At 34.8% G+C, this 13,990-nt stretch overlaps 1 protein-coding gene across 1 annotated transcript; it reads right to left on the reverse strand.

The window, feature by feature from the left end:
* Positions 1 to 502: 502 nt before the first annotated feature.
* LOC105636105 (uncharacterized) lies at positions 503 to 9,777 on the reverse strand. Its single transcript, XM_089722841.1, has 5 exons — positions 9,176 to 9,777; positions 4,420 to 5,128; positions 3,520 to 3,886; positions 1,284 to 1,653; positions 503 to 752 (listed from the first exon to the last, which is right to left on the reverse strand). The coding sequence occupies exons 1-4, from the start codon at positions 9,465 to 9,467 to the stop codon at positions 1,603 to 1,605; spliced, it is 1,419 nt and encodes a 472-aa protein (XP_089578967.1). The 5' UTR covers positions 9,468 to 9,777; the 3' UTR covers positions 503 to 752; positions 1,284 to 1,602.
* Positions 9,778 to 13,990: the final 4,213 nt, after the last annotated feature.

Consider the following 13,990-nt stretch of genomic DNA (forward strand, 5'->3'; position numbering starts at 1 on the left):
TTGCTACCAGCCACATGCTAATTGCTAAATCTCTTTTCAACCATCTTAATAAGTGTATGATTAAATCTAATTTTACAAATTGAGGTGAGTTAAAATATTTAAGAAATATAATATATTTATACAAGCCCAAGTGTTAGATGACTTAAAGTAAAAAAATCAAGAAGCCCACAATTTTAAAATAATAAAATACAAAAATGAATTCATGTATTCAGCCCTGAAACAAAATTAACTTTATCGCGCGTCAAACAAAATTGTCAAATACTGTTAAACATTCCAACAGATATTAGCCAGTGCAATTTTCCAGGGGGAAAAAGGTGCCACCTCAAAAGATTTCTTTAAGCCTAGATTCAGTATATATACTGCCATCTTGTCCTTTCATCATTAGAAGTTGCAGAATTTTTTTTTTTTTTTTTTGGTCATTGTGACATCCAAATACGCAAGGGATACCAAAATAGTATCCATTTTCACAGAGATTTCAATCAATAGCATAGCAAAGACGCAATAAGCAACAAGAAAATGATCACATTGCATATAGTTATCAAAACATATCATTACAGTCGAGAAGGCTTCCTGTAAGGTCGCTTCATTATTTCTAGTGTCGGAAGTACATATTAGTAACACAATGAGTGGTGATCAGAGTCCTATAAGAGACTGCTGGATAACCAAAGCTGCTGCAAGCCAAATACAAAATAACAGCTTGAACAGAAACAAGCTTCAAGTTTTCTTGTTTGCGCTTTTGGCTGCCTGTCATGCTGCAAAAAAAAAAAAAACCGGAAAAGTACATCTGAACATCTAACAAAACATGTAAACAGCACCAGAAGCTAAAGTCAGAGACAATTAGCTGTTTTTCAATGTTTGATTTCTAAATTTGGCAAAGTTAAAAAATGTCTCGCATTGTGTTTATTCCAGTTTAGGCCAAATATGCAGCAAAGGATTGCCATTTAAAAAATTTGTGGCAACAACTCCAATACTGGCCATTACTTGTTCATCACCAGAATGCCAAAACTGCACCTGAAGCCAACATGTCTACCCATATTTTTACACGCAGACCTCAAATCAAAACCAGCACCCCTTTACCATCAAATCAATATCTCACCAATAAGTGAAACAAGTTGAATTGAGCAAAATTCCGCGATCCAGGCGAACTATACAAATTATCATTCAGTTTCCATTCAGATTTTTCTTTCCTTTGGCCTCAAGAGTTTTTAATTCATATGTTTTGCCATTGATGCAAAATAAACCCTATATAAACTAAAAATGTAGAGTGATAGAACAAAAATTACCTTTTACCACATAGAGGATGCATTTTCATATACAATTCTTTCCCTAATTTTGGTCATCATCATCAAAGGCATAACAGGGCTCTCACTCAATCATCTGTTGAGCCTTTGAGCTTCTTCATCCTCCATGACACATGGAAGAAGCTTCAAATGGATACCGAAAGTGGTGGGAATGTATCACACTGCAAATAGCCACTCCTACCCACCTCGGCTCCTTATGCCTGCACACCTGCAAATTGAGATACGATGTGATGCTGTATCAGCACATTAACATTCCAAGCCCATGTTTCAGTTTGCAGGGTGCAGGCATGGTCCAAGCCCCTCAACGGGGCCGGGCTAAACCAAAACTCGCATCAGGTTGCTGTTGATGAGACTGCAAAAGCACAAAAATGAAAATTGATAAGATGACCCAAACCATTGGAAACAACCACTCCAATTACAATCACAACTTGACTCCAATTTTTACCAATTAGAAATTCAAAACAGATACAAACTCAAGATCAAGCAAAATCAAGTTGAAATTGCATTTCTTTAAACAATAATATCAATATGATTTTACAAGTTGAAACCGCAAGTCAAATATTCATAATTTACAATAAATGCTTTCTCTTGTACAATTGGACAGGCCATTGCTGCTTCATCACTTGGAGATCATTTTCAAGTATAATTGCTTGGTCACTATCAAATAGCACCAAATATTATATATACGATGCTATTATGATCATTCATAAAGTATCCAAATTATCGTTGTCATCATGAACATGAAATAATGTTTCATACATTCATGAAATGAATAACATAGTATTTCTATTACTATTAGTACTGGTAATTGCTTTTCAAATTTGAATCGTGTTTTAAAGTACTTGGTTTCAACACGTTAACAAATTTGCTAAGTAATTAAGTAGTTCTTACATCAATGATTAATTATGCAAATGATGCTTTTAAGAATAAAATACTTTTACGATCTCATACTTCACAATGTACTAATGGGCATGCAGTCCCTAAACTAGCCACTGAATTTCATTGTCCTGAATCAAAGAATGACTAAATTCAAAATGCAAGAATGAAGTTACAATCATATTTATCATGTTTAATAGATTTCATATTCTTAATTAATGGGGCAATTTCCAGGACAACAACTTTCTCATTCTTCCCTCTGTTTCCCTCCCCTCTCAGCATGTTAAAAAAGAAAGCTGAAGTCCAAAAGTAACGTGATGGCCCATAAACACACGAAGACTGTGTTTGGATAAGAGAGGAAACAAAATAAGAGAGGAAAGAAAATAAAGAGGGAAAATAACGAGGTGTGAAGAATTTTGAAAAAAAAAAAAAAGAAATTTTCCTTCCTTGTGTAATGTGTTTGGATATAGGAGGAAAACAACAATTATGTTGCCTCCACAAGTTCTTGTTCAGGTTTTTTCAGTTCACCCTCTAATTAGGAGAGAGAATTTTGGAAAACTCTTTATTTTCAATTTCTCAAATAATGGAAAATAGCATTTCCTTATTATTTTCTTTATTTTTTTTCATGCCTGCATATTTACCTTCTACCCAAACATAGCCTAAAAAAATATTTTGAAGTACAATATGGTCGCCACATCAAACTTTTTGTACTAAATTTGGCATAAATTTCATCTGTCACAAAGAATAGATATTTTTACAGAGATAATTCTGAAAACTAGTGGAGAAAATCTAATGGCTGCCACTGAAAATAACCAAGCACTAGAAATCTGGCAATTCTGCGAGGTGTGTACGGATTCCTCAACGTTCTAGATCAAAAGAGCAAGTTTGAGAACTTAACAAATGTCAAACAATCACCAAAAATGTATGAGTTATATTGGAGAGGGATGAACACTCTTTGACTGCATTTCCTTTTTATTTAATCAGCAATAAGCGGTATCAGCATTCTTTTCTTTTACCATCTGATAGTAAATTTGGAAGTAGGAATTGTAACATCCAATCTTTCCATGACTTGTTCCTTTCCATTCTTCAGTAGGGGAAGCAGTATTTCATTGCATACACCATTTACATCATCTTTTGCTTAAATATTAATTATGAGAACAAAAATAAGTGATAATAAATACTAGCATGGCAAAATTATCAAGACCAGATTTCAATGAAAAATGAGTCGTAGAGAATTTGGAGATCTTAAAACTATTGAAACATCCAACAAAGATCATGTGATTTAATTGCAAACGATGGTCTCCAATAGCAACAATTAATTATGGGATTCCAAATGCCATACCTGTGAAAAAGGTTGAACATGCTCATGAGGATGGATGAAAGGCATTCCTGGGCGCTGACAGGGGTACTGAGAGGAATGCAGATAAATGGCAGATGTGGAGCGTGCACCAACATGATTTGGATTGAATGGTGGCAGCATTGTTTCTGGATGGCCATATCCAATTCCAGCAGGGTTTGATGGGGCAGCCCATGGCCCATGTAAATGTTGAGGAAGAGGTCGAGGTTGGTGTTCAGTGGATATCTGTGGCCTATGGCTAGAACCAAGCTGAGGAAATTCGGTATTGTAGTTCAATGCAGGGGTGTACATTGGCTGCAAGGTATAAGGTCCTCCATTGAATCCAAATCCAGGATCAAATCTTTGCATATACCTGGATGAAGACTTTACTATTAAATTATTTGCTGTACAATTATAAGAAATTGAGTTCGCTGCTGCTTAAGCTAATCAGAGCATCTCAAAGCAAAGAAATCACTTTCAAATCTGTACTAGTTGAAGCAGTTAAAGACTATATAGAGCCACCAATTATCCATTTTTATCTTTTACTCAACGGAATCTTTTGCAGATGTAATCTAAACAATTCTATCAAAACCACGCCAAGCACTTGGATTGAGTCATTCACATTGTAAGAAGGAATAAGATGGCACTCAACAAAATGTGCAAGCTATATGCATTAAAATTATTGAAGGAGCGTGTTATTTATTGCCCCTCTTTGACATCACTCAGTAGTCCACTCATGTTTATAATGCATTGTTTCTTATCCTATTAGTGTTATGCAGCATGTATACCGTTTATCCCTCCTCTTTATTATATAACTCAGTAGCATCTTTGATGTTTTCTAAGTGCAAGTCTGTAACTTCAACATCTGTCCGAAAAATTCACATGCAAGGGAAAAAGAAAAATTACCTGTCATAGCTCCGGTCATAATCAGGGTCTTTCCTATCAATTTCACGGTCTCGAAATATGGCCACCCTATTGTTTGGTTTGTACCTACTAATTGGCTCTTTTTCTATCCTAGTCCTAGTTGACCTATTGCTACTAATAGAAGATTCAATAGAACCTCTACTAGAATTTATATCCAAATTTCCTGAAACAGGTTTTTCTTCTGTCTTGAAAATACCCAATAAACCATGCTGGGAACCATCTTGCAATCTTGGTTCCCCTTCTGGCTTCCCACTAGCACCACTGCTAAAACCACTAGAATTAAATATTCGAGCTCGTGCCCTGTTGTATTCCTCTTTTCTTTCCTCCACACTTTTGGAATTATTTGTCTTCAAGGAACTTGAATTTGAATTGTTGACAGTTTGGGGCCGCTTCTGTGGCCTTTGTTTAATTGCAACCTTAACAACGCTGCTGTCTTCTGATGGCAAATTTACAGGGATGTCTGCCAAGCGAACTGAAGGCAGCCTACACTCAGAAGTCTTGCGGACAATAATTCTAGAACCAGAACCATCAGGTAAATTGTTGTCTAACAAAACCATAGATGGCAGTGAGTAATGCTGTGCCACACGGTGTGCAGCCAACCGTAAATATGAAGTGGGCAACTGCTGAAATTCTAATTGCTGTTGTGTAGGATCACAAATGAACTTCTCTACATCTTGCTCCATCCTCAGAACTACAGAAAAGAAAAACACTTGTATTTATTTATATGAAAAAGGAGGGAGAAAAGCTTAATAAACACAAATCCAAGATCAGAACATCTTCTCAAATGCCAATACCATAAAGAATTCATGTTGAGAACCAAATAACAATGACTGACTTGATTTTATGACAAACATCATCAGCCTGCTCACAGTAGTTTCATGAAACTGCATTAACTAAAAAATAAAAGAAAATTGCAAACGATAGAAGGTTGCTAATACTTTATACCGTTAAATGTTAAAGTATTAGAACACAAAATTGATGCAGAATACAACTTAAAAAATGGATTCCAGACATAACTCAATCAGCATTGAATTAAAAGACTAACACATTTTAAATTAAGTGATTTTGTCAAAATAAATCAACTTTCACTTACAAGAAAATTAACAGAAATTACTTGGATAATCACATCATGGAATTCATTATTCAACAGAGCAATGATTCCATACTAAACTTGCCATTCACAATAACACAACAACCAAGCCTTAATCCCAAACTAGTTGAGGTCGGCTATATGAATCCTTTGTTTCAAATATCCACTCCGATCAGGTTAAGAACAATGCAAAACAAAATATAACGCAAAGCGAAATAACATTGGTAAAGGATAGTAAATTAATATTATCTACATGTGCATCCAAATAACAACAGTGAAATACTTCTTAACCAGAAGTTAATAAGATTATGAAAAATCATTCTCAGGATGTCAACAAGAAAGCCTAGACTTGATTCCAATTTTATGGTGAAAACATAATGTATTTTCAGAAAATTCCAGATAGCAACAGCCTTAAATACGGATTAATGCAGATATTCTTGCAAAGGAAATGAAGAAACCATGTTGGAGGGAAGGAACTCAAAACCATTACATATTTAATGATTTAAACAATAAGAAAATGAAACAGGAAAACTTAAGCCTGCCATAAACAGAAACAGAGAAAATCAATCAAAAAATGGTTTACATCTAAAATAACTCTTCAACTTAATGACTCTCCTGCTAGATCCGAGATCCTTTAAGCAGATATAAAACTCAACGTCTCTCAAAATCCCAAAAATCAAGTCACCAGCTTCCTTGGCTGTAGTACGCTTGCAATATGTAAGCCCATAGAAGTGTTTAATATGTGAAGATATATAGACCAACAAAACCTAATAAACAAGGTAAAGCTAATGGCATAAATAGCCTAGAAAATCATGGGAATTAGCCTCACTCTTGCTTGGGTATCTATAGGGTTCATAGAGGATGATGTAGAACTGAGGGAGCATTTCCAATGTAGAAGGACAACATGGTGTCCTTTTTGTCTCAAAATCTCTCAAATAATCTTTTGTATTTTCTTTTTGGGAGAGAAAGAGGTGGGTTCTTTAGGGAAATGACAAATTCCTGTCTTTCTGACTTCTTTGAGACAATGGCTGAAATAAAAGAAATGGAAAAGTAGATAGCAATCGAACAAGATGATTTCCAAAGAAATAGCTCACCTTTTTTCAGTCAACCTAATCCATTTCCCAAGAAAAGTGTTTCTATTCTATGAATGTTTTCAATACGCACAGTAAATGAAATTCTTATGCAAACAGGTTGGCATCCCCTAGATGCCACGCTAAGGCCATGTTTAGTACATGGAATAGGAATGGGAATAGAATTTCTATTCCCAATTCCCTTGTTCAGTAGCAGTTAAGGCTTGAAATTGGTAACGGATTATGGAATTAGTTAAGGAATTGAGGGTGTATTCACTTGTAGAAAACTGGAGTAGTTTTCAAGAAAAGTTTTCTAAGAAAACTAGAAAATAGAGTTTTATGTTCAAATCAGTCGGTTTTCTAATTGAAAAACTAGAAAACAGTTTTCCAAAATTTAACTAAGATTTGGAAAACAATTTTAAATTGTTTTTCAGAGTTTTTCTTTATAATAAAAGACATGTTTTCAACTGTTTCCATTTTTAAAAAATGACATTTTCATAATTGAAATTATAATATCTATAAATAATTTTTTCTATAAGTAAAATTTATATTATGCTTTAATAAATAAATAATTTTATTATTACAAATACATTATATCCTTTATTTTTAAAAAATTTACAAAATGATAAAAATGATATTATTATTATAGATAATCAATAATAAATATTCAAAAACTTTACATAAAAAATTTTTAAATTTAGTTTATAACATTTTATTTCTTTTAATTATGAAAGTCATGATATGTTTGTGAAGTTAAATTAAAATATGATTTTTTATTGTTACCAAGTGAATGCATTTTTCATTTCTGTTTTTTAGTTTTCATTTTCTAAGAAAACTGTTTTCTTAGAAAACAGAAAATAGAAAACAGGCCTGTTTTCTATAAGTAAACACACCCTGAGATTCTTACCCCCCCCCCCCCCCCCCAAAAAAAAAAAAAAAAAAAACAAAAAAACAAAAAAAAATCCCAATTCTATATGAATATTTTTGAAACACGAAATATGCCCTTTATCTCTAATCATTTGGGTATTCCATTTCTCTCTTTCCTTAATAAAACAAATGGTGGATTAGTCTTGTACTAATTTTCCATTTTGTTCCTTTCTATTTCATATTGTACACTAAACATATGACTAAGAATTCTATTCACCATTTCATTCCATTCCATTCTCTGTTTTGTACTGAACATGGTCTAATAGCCTTTTCATCTCTCAAACATAATGCCCAAGTAACAAAGTGAAATGAGATGAATCTTAGAATGAGTTGCATCCCCTTCATCTTATCATTAATGAAACGAGGAAAAAGTCACTTTAGCTTTAAACAGAGCTAATTTCACTTAACCTTCCCTGCAAAACCTTGATCCATCCCACCTAGTGCCTCATGATAAATAGATAGATGTAAATTCACACCCTTAAATACATCAAACCTGCTAACTGATAGCAACGAAACATGTTGATTTCCAAAGAAATAACCACCTTTTTCTACTCAACCTGATCCATTTCCAAAGATTTTATGGACATTTTCACATAGTAAATGAAATTCTTTTGCAAACAGGTTGGCATCCACTAGGTGCCACACTAATAGCCAGTGTTATCAAAATCATGTTGACTTATGCTTAAAATCAGAATTTGTCAAACTCTTGGATGAAGCAAAATCAATTAAATCAGTAAAAATGGTAAAAATTGAACCAAATTTAAACCTCGTGTGAAATAGTCCATTGGGCTGGAACTTTTAATCCAAAAAATGATAAATAGGCTATTGGACTGGTCTTATTAACAAGACAAATGAGTCTGGGCCAGGTTTGGAAGCTCAAAAATTAGAAAAAAAATTGAAATAAAATTTACATAGTAACACAATTAAGGATCAACCATTTTCATGATCCCCTATCTTCATTGTCTCTCTACCCACTCTTCTCTCCTCCTTTTTAGCTCCTCTTTTACCTATAACCTTTGATCCTCCTTACCACAAACAAACAGCAAGCCATAACAACAAGAAGGGATGAAAAGAATTAAACTATATTAAAAGCCCTGCAAGAAGCTAGAAAAGTCTTTTTATCTTTTTTTTGTTATGTTCTTGACTTGTTATGAATGTATGTATGGAGCTCTGTTATTGTATTTTAAGCGGTTTGTAAATGTGGACAGCCAACCGATTCTAGGTAAAAAAGAGAGTTGGACAACCTTGCTAATAGCCTTATCATCCCTCAAAAATAATGCTCGAGTAACAAAGGGAAATGAGATAGATCTTATAAAGAGAGTCAAATCCCCTTCATCATATCACTAAATCAAACGAGGAAAAACACCTCAGCTTTAGAAAGAGATAATTTCGCTTAATCCTCACCAAAAAGCCTTGACCCATCCTAACTAGTGTCTCATGTTAAACAAATAGATGAACTAGTCAGCTCTCACCCCATAAATACATTAAAACCTGCTAATTGAGGAATAAAAGCACACAATTGCAATCAGGACTTGACAAATCAACTAAACTACTCTGTCAATCAGGACAACCGCTTAAACTATAAGACCAAAGAGAACTCTACGAAATTTTATAGCAACATAACACATGTTATGTATATAAGTACACTTACTGGAAAGCCGCTCGCGAGGGTTCTGCAACGCTTCCCGAAGGAACTGATCGACCTGATTAATTAAATCTTCCGATACAACTTTGTCACCAGTACCGGTACCTGAAGCCGAAGATCCAGAACCCAAAACCGAGCCCGAATTAACAGAAGTCGGAGAGTCGATGGAGAGCTCTTGAGAGGATTGCTTGCAGTCTCTCTTCGAATCCTTGAGCATCAAACGGCTCATCGTTTCGTCCAAATCGGCCACCTCCCATGACTCCGGGGCTCCGAGATCCTCAACCACAGAGCCCTCCATAGATTTTTTTTAACCGATAGAGATACGGAGAAAGAGAAATCGTTAGAGTTTATTATGAGAGTATAATACTTTGATTATTCTCATCAAATTATGCCTTGAGTTATCTTCTTGATCGGATATTTGATTGGGAATCTAGGGTTTGCGTGAGAATTGAATTTCATGTAAGAAATTTTTTATTCTTTTTTAGGGAATTTTTAGGGTTAGGGTTTGGAACTTGGGGTTAGAGAGAGAAGTAACGATCTAGATAGAGAGACAGGGAAGATTGGGTTTGAGCTTGACTATGGCGTGTGTGTATCAGCATCGTAGTATTCTATTGCACGTGTCATTTTGATATGTATTAGGACAATATTCAGCTACCCGCATTTCTATGTGCCCGCTTATGGGAACTTTTTTTTTTTTTTTTTTTTTTTTTAGGGGTAAAACTGCGTAATTAACAATTAGAAAAAGAAGAACTAACTTGAACCAACAGTACAATGTCACTAGGACCATCTTGGACCCAAATATGAGCTAAAAAATAGACTGTCATCGCTAAAGACGCTAACTGGTGTGTGCAACTTTATTGCACACTCTAGGAATATGATTAAAAGAAAAAAGCTGGAAATTTGAAGCTAAAACATAAAAATTCTACTTAATCTAGTTCCTCATTCAGTTGGAGGAAACTTCTTTGAGGCAAATTGTCGAACAAGTGTAGGCAGTAAGACTCCACAGCAACTTGAGTAAAAGATAAGGAGAGCAATCTCCGAAGCAAAAATTGCTGCCTTTGCTTTAGCACTGAACCTCTAAACTACCTTCAAGCCTTTTCGCCCCCATTGCCATCAATTCCCCTTTCTCGTTTCGGATCACAAAACCCAAATCACACCTTTTTTGGATTCTCAAAACTCCCGCATCACAATTAATTTTAACCGCAGACTCGACAAGGGGCACCAATTTGAGAACGATTCAGTTAATACAGGTGCACCAGAAATCATACCTGACATTTGATAATCATGGATCATAGACAAGGCCTGATCATAGACAATTCGTATCTTTATTCACATCGCCATAGCTACTACAAATCAAGCCCACTTGGACTGCTCTACGTAAAAGGCTAGTTTGGTTGGAAGTTGGCTAGAATAAGCTCTATGGAAGAAATGTTTGAGCATAGGAGGAAGATCTAAATTCCATAACTTTTTCCAGTAAAAAGCCTCACCCCACTCAGATGAACTGGCCATAGTTGACGTAACCAGCACATTAAATATAAAAGCATAGACGGACTTGACTGTAAAAGACCTAGCTTGTTATAAACTCAACTACAAACATCCTGCCCCCTCTGCATACATAAAGGAATTCTAAGAATACACTCCCCTTCTTCAGCTGAAAAAAATGGACAAAATCACATGCTGATTCCGACAACCAGCTTCAAAATCTATTAAATTATAAACCATAGCATTTTCATCTTCCAATTGCATAAGAGAGCTTAATCTAAAATTATGCAAACCAGGAACCCATTTATCCTTCCATATGTGGATACGTAAACCATTTCCAACCACCCATCTCGTCCCTTCCTCCACCACCCATCTAGCCTCCATTATAATTCTTCATGTGAAGCTCGGTTGGTACACTGACCTAGCCTTTTGAAAAGAACAATTGGGAAAATACTTAGCTTTAAAAAATTTGAAGATTTATGATTCACCATTATTTATTTACCGCCAACACTATTTGGCCAATATAGCCAAGTTAAAGGAATGTAAATTTCTAAAACCAAGACCACCCCAAAACTTTGATAAACACAATTTATGCCAACTAGCCCTGTGAGTACGCCTCTCCTCTTTCCGCTGCCCCCACCAGAAATTATCCGTCATCACCTCAATTTTCAAACAAATCTCTTTTGGAAGGAGAAAACAAAGTATAGTATAATTGGGAACTGCTTGCACCATAGATTTCAATGGGATCTCTTTACCAGTACAAGAAAGGACTAATTCTTTCTAACTCTTTCGTTTTTTTGCTACCCTATCAACAAGGGTATTAAACATTTGCTTCTTTTGCCTTCCTATGATTGCCGGCAAGCCTAAATAACTGCAGAAGTTAATAACGCTTTTCACTCCCAACAAATTAGATAACACCTCTCGATTCACCACCAAGATATTCTTACTAAATGAACGTCAGATTTGTCTAAGTTGATTTTCTAACCCGAAGGTTTCTCATATTCCGCCAGTATATTTGTTAAGGTATTGATTTCAGCTGTTGTTGCTCTCCCAAAAATAATAATATTAACGGCGAAGAAAAGATGGATATCGGCGGAGCCCTTGGATAAATTTTAATACTATGAAGGAGCCTAACTAATTCTGCTCTCCTAATTAAATTAGAAGAAGCTTCTGCACAAAAAAGAAACATATATGAAGAGAAGGGGTCTCCTTGTCTAAGCTCTCAGTTAGGAAAAAATAATCATGAGGCTCTCTAGTGATAAGAATAGAATATGACATAGTAAAGATACATCTCATCACCAAATCAAGCCAGTTATTATCAAAACCCCATTTAAGCATTACATCTCTCGAAAAGCACCATTCCACCCTATCATATGCATTACTCATATCAAGTTTGCATGCAAAAAACCCTTTGCACCCACTAGATTTATTTTTCATTTAATGAAAAATTTCAAAGGCCATAAGAGCATTATCAGTAATTAACCGACCTGGCACAAACGCCGAGTAAGATTGGCTAATAATCAAAGGAAGAAGAAGTTTTAATATATTAGCTATGACTTTGGTAATAATTTTAAAAATCACATTACAAAGACTAGTAGGGCGAAACTAAGAAGTAAGATAAGAGTCATTAACCTTAGGAATCAAAGAAACAAATGTCTGGTTAATTGTAGACGCTCAATTTTTGCCCTAAAAAGACTCAATGATGATAACATTTTTTATGATAAAATGAGTTTTAGATATCCGATAAGCTTTATTTTCAAACCAATGATCCGAGATTAAGAAATGTGACTCGTCGAGTCATTTTCACTTTTTTAGGTTCGCACAGAAAAAGGGCCCGGGAAGTGTCTCGGGTGCACCCGTAATGCATCTTGGTACATTGTCTTGTTTTACATGCCGCCCAGGTTGATTTCATGAAAATTGGGCCCAGCTTGTTTCGAGGCCCATCAATGGCTAGTGCCATGTAGGCCCTAAACCTACTGTCACTTAGTCACTCATTTGCCTATAAATAGACCAAGGGTCTAAGCCAATGGGGGTGGGGGAAAATTGGATGCCTAAACAAGCTCTTGAATTTTTGTTTCTCAAAAACCTCTCAATGTAGATCTTTAACAAGTTTTATAGATTTATTTGAAGAGAGAAGATTTTTATCAAAAACTTCAGTGGGTTTGCAATCAATCCTTCTCTAAACAATAATCAGCTAACTAAATTTTGGGTCATTGATCAAAGAACAAGGTCATTGGGTATTTCTTACCATTTTCAATCCAATCTCGAGTTTTTCTTTAAAACAAGGTAAACTGAGAGTCTAAACCTTTAATTCTTCATCTTTTTCTCTTTTTTGGTGATCTAAATCACTGTTCTTAAGCCTGGTTGTGAGGAAAATCCGTGATCAACCAAGAAAAGATCTGTCTGTGTAGAAGTTGCGCAAGCCACTACGTGTGGCTCACGCCACAGGCAGTGTTTCCCATTAGTAGCTCAAGCCACAGGTAGTGGCTCATGCCACTTCCTCACGGTTAGACACTTTAAGGCTTCATTTTATGGATTCTGATCGGGGAAAGGTCTACAAGGCACTACGTGTGGGGCATGCCCATGCCCTAATAGTGGCGCACGGACCTTAATTTCAAAATATTAGAAGTATTAAATCAATAAACCAATTACAAATCTGGGATCTGTTTGAGTTAAGCCTTAATCATATTCGCTTTTATTGCGTACAAGACTCATTTTGGTTGGATAAATAAACAAAGAGCAAGAAATGGGTAATGATGGTGATAGTTGTTCATAATTCATGATGAACAACAAATTCTTAAACTCAAATCTTGCTTTAAATTAAAAATCATCATTTTTACTTTACTGTCATTTACTTTTCAGTTCTTTTAAGTTCTAGTTCTTTAAATTCCAAGTTCATTTATATTTATGTAATCTTTATCTTTGATCTTTATTCATTTATGCTCTAACCTCTAACCATTAATGTTGTTAATATTGATTTTATCTCCTTTATTGTTGTTCTTGCTTTATGCTATTGTTTGATCATTGTTTTGTTTAAATTCATGTTGAATGCATGGCTTTGATTCTCTTATATTAGATTCTTTATCTTTATTATATTAAGCTTGATGTAAGGGTCCATAATGATTCCCATAAATTGCATATTTGTAATATTATAGGGTTTGGGAAGTTATAATGGTTTAAAGGGTAAATTGTATAATTAAGTGATGGATTGTATTCTTTTCTCCTTCTCCCTTTCTTTATTTGTTTGATATGTTATGTTTGAATAATTAATATGCTTGATTACCATGTTTACAAAAATTGCATAAAAAATGCTTTACACCTTAATTAGAGTTAATGATA

The sequence above is a fragment of the Jatropha curcas genome, chromosome 6 (assembly GCF_041381405.1).
Source record: "Jatropha curcas cultivar XTBG-Jc1 chromosome 6, XTBG_Jcur_1.0, whole genome shotgun sequence".
Lineage (NCBI taxonomy): Eukaryota > Viridiplantae > Streptophyta > Magnoliopsida > Malpighiales > Euphorbiaceae > Jatropha > Jatropha curcas.

What these genes read in the sequence shown, in the direction of transcription:
- LOC105636105 (XM_089722841.1), bottom strand. Translation starts at nt 9,467, where the DNA reads ATGGAGGGCTCTGTGGTTGAGGATCTCGGAGCCCCGGAGTCATGGGAG. An exon ending in CCCTCGCGAGCGGCTTTCCA is followed by an intron (nt 5,129 to 9,175) that starts GTAAGTGTACTT and finishes TCTTTTCTGTAG; the next exon opens with TTCTGAGGATGGAGCAAGAT. An exon ending in ATGTTCAACCTTTTTCACAG is followed by an intron (nt 1,654 to 3,519) that starts GTATGGCATTTG and finishes GTGCTTTTGCAG; the next exon opens with TCTCATCAACAGCAACCTGA.